The sequence below is a fragment of the Nycticebus coucang genome, chromosome 1, assembly GCF_027406575.1.
Source record: "Nycticebus coucang isolate mNycCou1 chromosome 1, mNycCou1.pri, whole genome shotgun sequence".
Lineage (NCBI taxonomy): Eukaryota > Metazoa > Chordata > Mammalia > Primates > Lorisidae > Nycticebus > Nycticebus coucang.
The window spans coordinates 141,585,660-141,600,435 of record NC_069780.1 but is presented as its reverse complement, the minus strand read 5'-3'; the positions used below and the strand labels follow the sequence as shown (position 1 = coordinate 141,600,435).

The 14,776-nt window shown below is 37.0% G+C and overlaps 1 protein-coding gene across 7 annotated transcripts in view; it reads left to right on the top strand.

The window, feature by feature from the left end:
- SREK1 (splicing regulatory glutamic acid and lysine rich protein 1) overlaps positions 1-14,776 on the top strand; it is a 52,387-nt gene that overhangs the window by 25,679 nt on the left and 11,932 nt on the right. For 5 of the 7 annotated variants that reach the window (XM_053589548.1, XM_053589539.1, XM_053589530.1 and 2 more), the window contains 3 exons: positions 5,965-6,084; positions 6,441-6,803; positions 13,376-13,471. In XM_053589548.1, the coding sequence (XP_053445523.1) occupies positions 5,965-6,084; positions 6,441-6,803; positions 13,376-13,471 (579 nt within the window). The remainder of the gene's footprint in view (positions 1-5,964; positions 6,085-6,440; positions 6,804-13,375; positions 13,472-14,776) is intronic. The other 2 variants (XM_053589581.1, XM_053589574.1) reach the window with 1 other exon arrangement.

Here is a 14,776-nt window from a genome sequence, read left to right as displayed (position 1 = left end):
CATGGAGAACATCGAGTCCTTGGTACTTTTGGGGTGATAAGGGTCTCCTCTGCCCACTTTTGGACCCAAAGCACAGGAGTAGCTTTCATTTTCAGCTTCAACTTTTATACTTTTCCTATGCTCTATTTCTTTTTTTTTTTTTTTTGAGACAGAGTCTCATCATGTCACCCTTGGCAGAGTGCCGTGGCATGACAGCTCACAGCAACCTCACACTCTTGGGCTTAAGAGATTCTCTTGCCTCAGCCTCCCAAGTGGCTGGGACTACAGGCACCCACAACAGTGCCCAGCTATTTTTTTGTTGCAGCTATCATTGTTGTTTAGCTGGTCCGGACTGGATTTGAACCCACCACCCTTGGTGCATGTGGCTAGCGCCCTAACCACTGTGTGCGGGCCCTAACCACTGTGCTACGGGTGCCAAGCCCCTATGTTCTATTTATCTTATTTTTGATCATAGCTTTGTCATTTTGATTTTCTTTGTTTTCTTTTGTTTGCTGCAAAGGGGACTTCAAAATGTAAACTTGCAATCTCATCTCCATGGGCAGTATTCTGTAAATCATGACTAAGTTAAAAATTTTGTCTTTAAGCACTATTGTTGAAATGTGAAAAGTATATATAGTAGATCTTAATTGCATATTATATGTACACATGTACTAATATCTTGAGAAAGGAGGTAAGGGAAAGTGTGTGTTAGAGAAGGAGGAACATGTCAGAGGAAAGAAAAAAGGAACCAATGTGCTATATTTTGAGACTCATTATCAAGCTCAGTTTAGTTTGTTTTTCTGTGATGATCAAGGAAATTCAAAGAATGGAATAGGAAAATAGGATGTTCTTTCTTTGAGTCTAGTAAACTGTAATTCTGGCTCTAACTACATTGTCTTAGTTATTCTTAGTTTGTAAAATCTACTTTGGAATATGATTTCACTAACTCTGTCTGGGGTCTTTATTTTATTTTATTTTTTTGAGATAGAGTCACACTTTGTTGCCCTTGGTAGAGGGCTGTGGCATCACAGCTCACAGCAACCTCAAATTCTTGGGCTCAAGAGATTCTCTTGTCTCCGCCTCCCAAGTAGCTGGGACTACAGGTGCCTGCCACAGCGCCTGGCTGTTTTTAGAGATGGGGTTTTGATCTGGCTCAGGCTGGTCTTGAACTCATGAGCTCAGGCAGTCCACCTGCTTCGGCCTCCCAGAGTGCTAGGATTACAGGAGTGATCCATGCCGCCCGATTAGAGATGGGGTCTTGATCTGGCTCAGGCTGGTCTTGAACTCATGAGCTCAGGCAGTCCACTTGCCTTGGCCTCCCAGAGTGCTAGGATTACAGGAGTGATCCATGCCGCCTGACTGTATCCAGGGTCTTACAGTCAGGCACGTTCAGAACCACGTGAAGGAAGTTGTTTGATGTACAAAGAATAAGGTAGTGCAGCAGAAGCCAGAATTGGACGGGGAAAGTACAACAGAAGCAGCAGTGATAGTAGACTATAGATATTTCCTATGTTGACAGGAGATGAAGGAAATAGAAAACTGGGCAGAAAAAAAAAGATCAGTGACCTGAATCTCATTTTTGTGTTGAGTCTAAGAGCACTGAGTTCCAAGGGAAAAATCAAAACTTGATGATTGATAATGTCATTGTTTCCTTGGTAATCTACATGAAGCATTATGTGCTTTTTAAAATTATGGCAAGTAATTTAGCTATATACTTCAAGGTTTTTGTTTGTATTTGAGTATATTTGGCTATTTTCTCCCTTCGAGGGTGAGAGAGGGAAGGGCTATTCAGTCTAAATTTAAATTTGTTGATTATTGTTCTCATTTGTGGGAGTATATTCTAGTAGATCTATGTAGCATTAGAAATTATTAACTCTTGACATATATACATACGTATTTTTTGTCAGCATATTCTATTTTTATACATGTATGTAGAAACGTTGACTAAGTGCTCAAACATAGAAGAGGATGAGTTCTCTTTAAAGGCCAAAAAATCCCTTACCTAAAAGCATTTGGTTTAAGGATCTTGACTTGAAAGGACTCTACTCCCCCACCTCTCAGTTTCCCAGGAGTCTGGGAGTGAATGACAGACCTTTCTTGGCTTTTCCTCCCATGGCAGTTCGAGTTGATGCCGTATAAGAAGGAAGGGTTTGTTGTTATTGTGACCTTGCCTAGGATTGAGGAGATGTATTACCATTTTGTCCAAATTTTGATACATTTTATTCATAGAAACACCGTTTCTGTGAATAACACAAGCATTAAAAGTTGTATAGTACTGTAATTGTTGTATTTTTAAGTTAAGTAACTTACAGACCAACATAGAAAGTAATAGACATTTACAATGATTTAATGGAAAACAACTGATTTACAAATGAACTTTGCAGCATAATGGTAAGTTACCATTTATTTACAGTTTAATTTACAAATATGATTCTGCATTATTCAAAATAATGGGAATATAATATATCATTAAAAAATGGGAACTGCTGATAATAGCACACATTTTTATTGTTGGTTGGAATTAGATCTGCTTTTGACTACTTTGAGCATTCTTTTTTTTTTTTTTTTTTGTGGTTTTTGGCCGGGGCTGGGTTTGAACCCGCCACCTCCGGCATATGGGACCGGCGCCCTACTCCTTGAGCCACAGGCGCTGCCCAATAAGTGTTTTATTATTTTTTTTTGTTTTTTATTATTAATGTTTATTTGGACTATATTTGATTCCTTAAAAGATGTTCCTTTGGTTGATTAGGATAGAAAGCACTGCTTTGAGGAAAACAAAATAATTATATTTTTAGCAAGGGTAATTAGAACAGAAATCTTTACGTTAAGACTTTTTATTAGCAAGCACAGAAACAGAGGCACTTTAAAAGATTATCATGTGTGGGTATCTGTAAATGAACTAATAATTGCCTTAAACTCTATTCCTTTACCTTTGTGTCTCTTAAGTTACTAATGATAAAGAATTTCTTTTCTTTTTTTTTGAGATAGAGTCTCACTTTGTCACCCTCTGTAGAGTGCCATTGCATCATAGCTCTTGCCTCAGCCTCCCAAGTAGCTGGGACTACAGGCACCCACCACAACACCCAGCTATTTTTAGAGACGGGTCTCGCTCTTGCTCAGGCTGATCTGGAACTCCTGAGCTTAAGCAGTCCACCTGCCTCGGCCTCCCAAGAGTGCTAGGATTATAGGCATGAGCCCCTATGCCTGGCTAAATGTATATTTTAATAGTTTATTCTTAATGCTAGCCTTTGACAAGGTAATAAAAGATAATTGCAGGCATTTATTTGGTGCTTTACTATATGCCAGATAGGAAGACAAGTGTATTATCTTTAAAGCCTTATAACAAATGATGTTAGAAAACACTTCTAAAGTTTTATTTTAATTAATTATTTTTAGAGACAGTTTTAGAGACAGTTGCCCAGGCTGGAGTGCAATGGCACAATCATAGCTCAATGTAGCCTGGACTCTGAGGCTCAAGTGAGCCTCCCAAGTACCTGGGACTATAGGTACGCATGCCCATACTTGTTTAATTTTTAATATTTTTGTACAGACAGGGTCTCGCTATATTGTCCAGGCTGGTCTTGAACTCCTGACTTAAAGCGATCCTCCCACCTTGGCCTCCCAAAGTGTTGTGATTATAGGTGTGAGCTGCTGTTGGTGGCCTAGAAAACAGATTTTGACATAAGTGAAAACTGTGTTTAAAAAACATGATTTTGTTATTACTTGAGGATTGTATGGCAATTTTTCTGATAGTATGGCGTAACACAAGCATTAAGTGTGTCTTTTCTGTAGGTATTTGCTTTAACTTACTAAAATATCATTAAGATGAGTGTTAGTTACAGAACGCATACTTGTAGAAGTTCATTTGACCTTCTTAGAATACATGTGTAATTTAAAGTTTACATTTATGTTAATTTTTAATGATGATGATATTGAGAGTTAAGAGTGCTAAGAATTAACTCTGCCAGAGACTGCTAGGCAGTTTTACATACATCTTCAGAATTAATCCTCATGACTGCCCTGGGAGATGTAGTGGTAGAGCTTAAGTGGCTAGCTAGAGTTCTCACAGCTAGTATGTGGCAAAGCTGAGTTTCAGAACCAGACTTTCAGACTCCAAAGCCGGTGAGTCTAATCACTTTGCTATTTAAGTTGTGTGCTTCCTTTTTGTTACATTTTAATAAATAGTACTTAAGGTACCTCATTATAGAGAAAAAAAATCACATTATTAAAATACTTATTTCAGTATGGAAAAAGGACCTAGTCAAAGTTGAAATAACAGTTGTTTTTCTTGCAACAATTCCACTAATATTTATTATTATTATTTTTTTATATGGCTTGAGCCTCCAAAATCTCAAAATCTGAAATGCTCCAAAATCCAAAACTTTTTCAGTGTGGTTGTGATGCTCAAAGGAAGTATTCTTTGGAACGTTTTGGAGTTTGGATTTTTGTATTTTGGATGCTCACCTGGTTAAAAAAAAATAAAAAAAAAAAATATATATATATTTTAATATTATAAAATATTTATAATATTTTATATTATATATAAAATATATATATAAAATATATATATATTTTTTGCAGATATATCTGCAGAAATCTGCAGATAAATATTGCAGATTTTCTAGAATTTATAAAAATCTGAAATTCCAAACACTTGTGGTCCCAAGCATTTTAGATAAGTGATACTCAACCTATAGCTGTGATTGTAGTTAAAGCTATAAAATCAGAGCATTGCAAATCTAACATTTGAATATATCTAGTTTTTACTTACGAGTAATGATTTTTATTTTATGCAAAAATATAGTTTTTTTTTTTTTTTGGTTGCAGTTCAGCCGGGGTTGGGCCTGAACCCCCCCCCCTCGGTATATGGGGCCGGCACCCCACCGACTGAGCCACAGTTTTAACTTAGAAGTATCATCATTAGTACTCTGCTTCCTTATATTCTTAATATGCTGGTTATGACAAACAGCATATAGCCATTTATAGAAACTATTAAAACATGTAACCACTATTCCCTTGACAAGATGAGCTATAACCTGGCTTGGCGCCAGGAGCTGGCGGGTTCGAACACAGCCTGGGCCTGCCAAACAGTGACAACTAAAACCAAAAATTGGCCAGGCCTTGTGGCGGATGATTGTAGTCCGAGCTGTGTGGGAGGCTGAGATAAGAGAATCTCTTGAGCCCAAGGGTTTGAGGTTGCTGTGAACTGTGACACCATAGCACTCTACGGAGGGCACCAAAGTGAGACTATCTCCAAAAAAAAAAAAAAACTATAACCAGATTACATGCAAATCAAGAGTTAAGGACATTTTATGGTATGAAAACATGGACCATGGGAAAAAATTTTATATTAATCCGAGGCATGTAATGATTAGCAAAAGAAAGGTACACCTGAAAATATCAAACTTAAGTCTGACATAGAAAATCACTGTTAATTTTTTTTTTTTTTTTTTTGTTGGATGCAGGCTGTCACGTTGGGGTTGAGTGCCTATAGCTCATAGCAGCCTCAAATACTTGGGCTTAAATAAATGATCCTTATGCTTCAGTTTCCCAAGTAGTTGGAACTATAGGTGCCTACCACAACACCCAGCTAATTTTTCTATTTTAGTAGAGACGGGTTCTCATTCTTGCTCAGGCTGGTCTGGGAACTCCTGAGCTCAGCTCCTACCCACCTCAGCCTCCCAGAGTGCCATGATTACAGACGTGAGCCATCTCACCTGGCTGATAAATTTTTTGTTTCTGTCTCTCAGTTCTAGACAACAAAAATGTTGAGTAAAGTTTTTAATAAATAAACTTATTTTAGATAATCTTATCTAAGCATTATATATACATATATATACACACACATAAGAAAATGTTAAAATACTGATAAAATAATGTTGGGACAGATTATTAACTTCTCTTATTTGAAAGCTATTTAAAATGTTTTAAAAATTGAAATTCTGAGAATAAGTTTTGATAGTCTAACAATTTGTTTTTCTTTAGGAGTAGATCCCATAATAGATCACGTTCAAGACAAAAAGACAGACGTAGATCTAGGAGCCCACATAAAAAGCGTTCTAAATCAAGGGAAAGACGAAAATCAAGGAGTCGTTCACACTCAAGGTGCGTTTTAGAGAAATTAAGGTCAATTTTTTCATTGATTTCATTTGTTTAAAATCTCTTGTGGTTTAGGCTTTAATGAAAAATAAAACAATTTTTTGATTGTTTTAGTAATCTACAATTAATATTTATTACCATTGATTTCAATCAGATGTCAATATGATTTGAGGTTTCTGAACTCAATTCAGCTTGATAATCGCATCATTTAGTGGCTTTTTGGACACGAATTATAAAAATTTCTGTGTAATGTGTATAGCCATTATAAATTGTTTTGTGTTGATAGTTGAGGAAAAGGAGGGCGGTCCTTTTGGGGGGTAGAATTATTTCAGTTATGAATTTATTTATTTTTGTTTTTAAAGGGACAAGAGAAAAGACACTCGAGAAAAGGTCAAGGAAAGAGTGAAAGAGAAAGATAGAGAAAAGGAAAGAGACAAAGAGAGAGAGAGGGAAAAGGAGCGTGAAAAAGAAAAGGAACGGGGTAAAAACAAAGATAAAGACCGGGATAAAGAACGGGAAAAAGACAAGGAAAAGGACAGAGAGAAAGAGCGAGAAAAAGAGCAAGAAAAGGAGCGTGACAAAGAGAAGGAAAAGGAACAGGACAAAGAAAAGGAACGAGAAAAGGACAGGTCCAAAGAGATAGATGAAAAAAGAAAGAAGGATAAAAAATCCAGAACACCACCCAGAAGTTATAATGCATCAAGAAGATCTCGTAGTTCCAGCAGGTTTGATAATGCTTAATATTTTTTATGGAGGGGTTTACAGATGACTATGAAAACATAAACTTTTAACTGAGGGGGGAAGGTCATTCTATAAATGGAATCAGTATGATAATATCAGAACATTTCACAGTAAATATTTCTCTATCACAGAGGGATTGCCACAGTATTAGACTTGTTTCCAAGAAGAAATGATATTGGGCAACATTACTATTAAAAGTTTTAGTTCCTTTGTAACCCACTGTTATTTTTTGAGATAGAGTCTCACTTTGTTGCCCTCAGTAAAGTGCTGTGGCATCATAGCTCACAGCAACCTCAAAGTCTTGGGCTCAAATGATCCTCTCGCCTCAGCCCCTTGAGTAGTTGGGACTACAAGTGGCCGCCACAATGCCTGGCTATTTTTAGAGACAGGGTCTTGCTCTTGCTCAGGTTGGTCTCAAACTCATGAGCTCAGGCAGTTCACCTGCCTTGGCCTCCCAGAGTACTAGGATTATAGGTGTGAGCCACTGAGCCCAGCCTAAGAAGGTATTATTTTTAAAAAGTATAGAAAGACTTGACCTGTATGCTTTCTTTAGAATAGTGTGAATTTTAATATACAAAATGGTTTCTAAAGTTGCAGTGTTAGCCCTTTTTGTCATCTGAGTTAATTTTTAACCTCTATTTTGTTGACTGTAAAACATTTAAATTTTGATTGTCTTTTGTCAGTTTTAAGGCTTAGATTTTCTTAGGACCGTACTACCAATTTGTTAATAAGTAGTCTGCCACCAGGTGGCAGCAAGTTGCCATAGTAAGAGCTGTGAAATGAGAACCAACTTTTGAGATTTGAATATCCCTTACTTCAGATGATACCATGACTATAAATAAACGGAAGTTCCTAACTTGTGTTAAACTATCTAATTTAGAAATACTAAATATTTTTAGCAAGTTTTAAAGATTATTTTAAAGATGATTTTTTTAGAGAAAACAATTTGATATAGAAGAAATGTATTTTGTACTATATATACGTGTGTATATATATATTTTTTTCCACTTTCTCACCCTTGGTAGAGTGTTGTGGCATCATAGCTCACACCAGCCTCAAACTCCTGGGCTCGAGTGATCCTCTTGCCTCAGTCCCTGAATAACTGGGACTACAGGCGCCCACCACAACACCTGGCTATTTTTAGAAACAGGGTCTGACTCTTACTCAGGCTGGTCTGGAACTCCTGAGAGCTTAGGCAATCCACCTGCCTCAGTGTTCCAGAGTACTAGGATTACAGGCATGAGCTACTGTAATTCTGGCTAAATGTATATTTTAATAGTTCATTCTTAATACTAGCCTTTGACTAGATAATAAAAGATAATTGCAGACCTTTATTGGGTGGCAGATATTATGTCTCATTAGACTTTTCATGTCTCACTTTGTTTAAGAACAGACCTGTGAATCGACCGTTAATTGATTATCAGTTTTTAAAACATGAGGAAACTTAAGCTTACAGGAAGTTCTCTGTTCACTCTGTACTTTAAAGTCAAAGGTGTACAAGTTATTTCCCTACTTTATAGAGATTAAGCTTGAAAAGTTTTTAACTAGTACTTGCTACCTGTTTTTAAAAACTGTCCCAGAAACCAAGTTGGAAGCGATAATATATCATGTTAAAATGGGGCTTAAAGTAAACAGGTCTTTGTAGGATTTCAGCATATTGAACCAAAAAACTGCACCTTTACTATGAAGTATTTTCTTGGTGGTTTGTCATTCATGCCTCTGTGCTTAAGAAATTGTTTAGACCTTATCCTTTACAGCACCAAATGATGTTTTGATTCTTTTTTAAGAACTTGAATTTACTTTTTCAGATGACTTGGAAGTGGTTACATTTTCCATGCGCAGTTTTAAGTTGCTCAGTGTTCATATTTTTAAATTTGTTCTTAACCTCTAGGGCCTGGAGAATAAAAGATATCTGACAGTAGTTCGTAATGACTGAGCAATTTGGAATGTCTTTGCTTTTAGAAGAGCTGCTTAAAGAGCTATAGTTTCTAATCTTTTAGCTTTGTTCCTAATGCTTATGGGATGCTCTGATTTATTAAAAGGGGAAATATTTTTTAATTTTTTTTTTTTTTTGAGACAGAGTTTTACTTTGTCACTCTTGGGAGAGTGCCATGGCATCATATAGCTCACAGCAACCTCAAACTCTTGGGCTTAAGCGATTCTTTTGCCTCAGCCTCCTGAGTAGCTGGCACTACCTGGCTATTTTTTTTAGAGATGGGGTCTTGCTCTTGCTCAGGCTGGTCTTGAACCTGTGAGCTCAGGATAATCCACCCGCCTTGGCCTTCCAGAGTGCGAGGATTACGATGTGAGCCACTGCACCTGGCCAAAAGGGAAATATTTTAACTACTCGAGAAAAAAAATCTACTTCATAGTTTTGTTTTCAGCATTGCCTCCTAATCTGTATTTTTAATGAACATTTTGATATTTAAAAAATGTTTGTTGCTTAAAAGTTACTACTAATAAAGGCAAGAATAAGAATGGGAGGGAGAGAATATTTGTTGAACACCTACTATGTGCCAACTCTATGCTTGGTACTTTACAGTACCATATCCTTAAAACAACTCCGTAAGGCTCGAGTTACTAATTATCTCCATTTTTCTGTTGAAAAAGCTGACTCAGGTTAAATATAACATGACCCTGGTTGTGCAGCTAATAAGTTGTATAACTAAAATTTAAATACACATGGTGTCCATAAAGTTTGTGTGTTATTTAAACCATACAACTGTTTTAAATTGCACACAACTTTATGGACACTCTGTAATTTTGTTCATACTATAGCTTACAGCTTCTTAAGTGATTGACTATCTAGATTACTGTCTATTCAGCCTAGTTTCACTATCATTGCCTAGTAGTTAGTGGACATCCATTTGTAGTGCTTTCCAAACAAACAGCTAATGAATTATACTGATCAAGGCAGAGCTGTTTTGTGTAAACTTGAAGTCTGGAATATGCTGACATTCTCATGCTATGAAAAAATTACTTTTGGCTTTTATGTTGAGCTGTTATAGAATGGCATTGTAACAATGAAATATCATTATATAATTTCTATATTAGTTAGGAGATATAATTTTTGAGTATCTTGGAAATAAAAGTGGGTAATGGAGGAGAAAGCCTTAGATAAAGTTAGAATTGATTTATTTGTGTTCTTAAAGTTCTTGAGTTTTTATGGTCTTTTACAAACATCTGCTATTTGTACCACATGTGAGCATTACTTAATTTTTTATGTTATAACTGAAAACTTACAGAAAGCCAAGTTACTATTCTGACAACAATTGTATTAGTCTCTTAGAATCACTTCCTGGGTTGGCAATGAGAACTTAAATTCAAGCGAATTTGGTTCTTTCAGCCATGTAGTCACTGATTATCAGAGCTCCCTGTGAGATAAATCATTAGGCCAGGCATGATGACTCACACTTGTAGTCTTAGCTCTCTGGGAGGCCAGGATGGGCAGATGTTTAAGCTCAGAAATTTAAGACTAGCCTAAGCAAGTATGGGATCCTGTCTGCTAAAAATAGAAAAACTAGCTGGGTGTTGTGGCGGGCGCCTGTAGTCCTATTATTTGAGAGGCTGAGGCAAGAGGATTGCTGAAACCCAGGAGTTTGAGATCGCTGTGGGCTATGACACCATGGCACTCTACCCATGGTGACAGAGTGAGACCTGTCTTAAAAAAATAGTATTTAATATTAGGTTATTAAGTATGAAGTGTCCGATTTCCTTAAGTACTAAGTTTGATAGATGATATCTCTGACGTTTCATTTTGACACTTCTTGTTTTCTTTTGCTTGTGAAGGTATGTCCTCATTCTTTCAAATGCATGTTTTGGCTTGTAATTATCTTCAAAAAATTTTTTAGGGCAGTGCCTGTGGTTCATTGGGTAGGGTGCTGGCCCCATATACCGTGATGCCTGTGGCTCATTGGGTAGGATGCTGGCAGGTTCGAACCTTGCCACCACCAAACTGCAACAAAAAAACAGCTGGGCGTTGTGGCGGGCACCTGTAGTCCCAGCTACTTGGGAGACTGAGGCAAGATAATCACCTAAGCCCAGGAGCTGGAGGTTGCTGTGAGCTGTGACGCCATGGCACTCTACCGAGGGTGACACAGTGAGACTGTCTCAAAAAAATAAATAAAAATTTTTAGAGCAATTTTTGTGAAACCATGGATAAGTCAAAAATTTGTGTTATTTTTGAGTATGAATTCCGTTGTGGAACCCACGTAGCACAGACAGCTTTAAACAGCAACAATGTGTTTGGCAAGGATGTAGCTAATGAATTCACAGTACATCAGTGATTTGATTCTGTTTTGTTGATTTTAATCTTGGAAATGAGCTACGTGAGTGGCTTAACACCAAGGTAGACAATGATGAGGTGAAAGCGGTAGTGGAAGCGAATCTATCTTACCCTATGTGAATTAGCAGCAAAGTTTAACGTTACTATTCCAACAATATTTGAGTATCTGAAACAAATTGGCATGGTAATTAAATGTCAGAAGACAAGTCATCTCAAAGCCTGCCTTTTTGCTGTCACAACATAAAGGCAAACCATTTCTACACTGTATTGTTAATGTGATGAAAAATGGATTCTTTTTGACAGTAGCAAACTTTCAGCACATTGGTTAGAAAAAGATGAAGTTCCAAAACACAGCCCCAAATTGAATATTCATCAAAAAAAGCTAATGGTGTCTGTTTGGTGGTCCAACACTGGTATTAATACATTAAGGCTTCACGAAACCGGGTCATTTGGCTATAGTGGGTGTCTTCTGCAACTAGTTGGATGAAATGATGAGGGTACTTGTGATTTAGCAGCCAAGATTGATTATTGGAGACAGGTCGATCTTCTTGCAAGAAAATGCTCCTACCCATATTGTACAAATAATGCTGCTCAGACCACAGAAGCTGGACTAGGAAACTCTGTCATCTACCATATTTACCAGACCTTGCACCAACTGACTACCACTTCTTGCAGGGTTTGCACCACTTACAAGGAAAAATATTTAATTCTCAATAAGCGGTGGAAAACATCTTTCACAATTTTATTGCCACTCAGCTCTCCAGGTGGCATATACAAACTACCCTAAAGATGGCAAAATTGTGTCAATAGTTTAGGAGCATTCTTTGATTAACTTTACTGGTTCTTGTTTGAAATACAATGAACTTTGATTTTGAAATTGGGCATTTCATATTTAATGACCTACTATATATATACTAACATCTCATCTCCTAAATTACAGACATAGTAAAGTTTATTGTTTCAATGTTGAGCACCCTTACAAATGAAGTAATTTAGAGTATGCATCATTTGCTAATACGTTAAGCAAATAGTTTTTTTTTTTTTTGTAGAGACAGAGTCTCACTTTATGCCCCTCGGTAGAGTGCCATGACGTCACAGGACTCACAGCAACCTCCATCTCCTGGGCTTACGCGATTCTCTTGCCTCAGCCTCCCGAGTAGCTGGGACTACAGGCGCCTGCCACAACGCCCGGCTATTTTTTTTTTTTTTTGTTGCAGTTCAGCTGGGGCCGGGTTTGAACCTACAGACTGGGGCCGGCGCCCTACTGACTGAGGCACAGGCGCCGCCCAGCAAAATAGTTTTTTTTTTTTTTGAGACAGAGTCTCCTTATGTTGCCCTTAGTAGAGTGCTGTGACATCACAGCTCACAGCAACCTCCAACTCCTGGGCTTAAGCGAATCTCCTGCCTCAGCCTCCCAAGTAGGTGGGACTACAGGCGCCTGCCACAATGCCTGGCTTTTTTTTTTTTTATTGTTGTTGTTGTGATTGTTGTTTGGCAGGCCTGGGCCGGGTTCAAACCCGCCAGTCCTGGTGTATATGTCCAGCGCTCTAGCCACTGAGCTACAGGCGCTGAGCTGGCAAAATAGTTTTTAATAGTAAACATTGTTAATCTACTTACTAATTATTTTCTACTTTGTCATATTTAAATCCCAGATTTTAGCTTTTTAACTTATATCTAAAACATCTTGTGTACTGAATTTTAAATGAGTAGAACAATAGCGAAGTTGTAGGAAATTAGAAGGAAAAGAAATTTCTCTATAATGATATTAATGTGAATGCCTTTTTTAGAGTACTTCTAAATACTTTGGTGTAGAAAGTTCACATTTCACAAACTTTATCTTTCAGTTTAGAAAAGGACTTAATTTTGTTACAAAATAATCCACAGTGGGGGGGTAGCAGGAGCTAGATGGGTGATAAAGGATCTGCTAAGCAAAATATGTTTTAGGTGCTTAGAAAGAACATACTTAACTTGAGAGAAAGTGAAATATTGTTAATATTTTTTCTACTCAGGAAATTATTGTTTCAGTAAATATGATAAGAAGGAGGACTTCTCTATGCTTTCTAATATGAAATCTCAGGTGATATTTTAGTAAAATTACTAGTTCATAATTTGACCTGCCCTAAAATTAGTTAATAGATCATGTTCATAAAGAATGTGAAGTTAAACTGGCCTCTGAAGAATACTGTTCACTTTAGAGTATCAAGGACCCTTTTGCTATTGTATTTCCTTTTATTTCATCTACTGTTTTCTGAAATGACTTTTGGCTTTCAGGGAAAGGCGAAGGAGGAGGAGCAGGAGTTGTTCCAGATCACCAAGAACATCCAAAACCATAAAGAGGAAATCTTCTAGATCTCCATCCCCTAGGAGGTAGGTTGCAAGCACGTGCTAAAACTAAAGAGGAGAAAGCAAGCAGGAAATAGGAATAAATGTTTTAAAATTATCTTTTTATTTCTTATTTATTTATTTATTGTTGGGTATTCATTGAAGGTACAAGAAACTAGGTTACTCTGATTGCATTTGTTAGGTAAAGTCCCTCTTACAATTGTGTCTTGCCCCCAAGAGGTGTGTCACATACCAAGACATCTTTTTATTTCTTAAATTTTGTTTTTTTCAATGAGTAATACATTTCCATCATCCTCTGGTTAAGTATTATAAAAAGTTACATTTTGAGAAATTGTAAATTCCAATTATAGGCAGTCCCCAAGTTACAAACATCTGACTGACATACAACTCACACTTAAGAACAGAGGCTATTACAGTAAGTCTCCAAGTTATAAACATCTGAGTGACATATGACTCACACTTAAGAATGGAGGCTATTAGAGGTAATAGGTAAGTGTACCTATTCCATCCTATGTAGGAATTCAACTTAAAAACAAAGCTTACACTCAACACCTGTAATCCTAGCTCTCTGGGAGGCTAAGGTGGGTAGATTGCCAGAGCTCAGGAGTTGGAGACCAGCCTGAGCAAGAGCAGGACCCCATTTCTACTAAAAATTGAAAAACTTGCCAGGCATTGTAGTGGGCGCCTGTAGTCCCAGCTACTTGAGAGGTGAGGCAAAAGAATTGCTTGAGCCGAGGAGTTTGAGATTGTTATGAGCAATGATGATGCCATGACACTCTGGCCAGGGTGACAGAATGAGACTGTCTCAAAAAAAAAGAAAGAAAGAAAAGAAAAACAAGGCTGTAGAACCTATCTTATTTGTAACCCAGGGACTGCCTATATGTAAAACTAAAGAATAACTTTGGACCTAGAGTAGGAGTGTATTTGTAACTTTTAAATGAGTAGGAAGTTGGAAGGAAAAGCAATTTGTCTATAATGATATTAATGTGAATGTCTTTTTAGAGCCCTCTAAGAAACTATGTATGAGGGTACCTTTATCTCTGCTTCCATGACAGATAGTTACAGCTTTTTGTTCATTTGGTAGATGAGAAATGGTATCCTTATCTGTATAATTTATGCATTTGCATTTGTCTTATTTTTGAGTGAAGATGCCAACCTTTTCATACATTTGAAGGTTATTTGGATTTCCTTTTTTATGAATCATCTGTATTCTTTGCCCATTTTTCTGTTGGATCTTTTTTTTTTTTTTTCTATTTCCAGGGACTTTTTATATTGGAGACAATATTGTGATAACAATAACAAATATCAGTTCCTGTTTCTTCTTCCTTC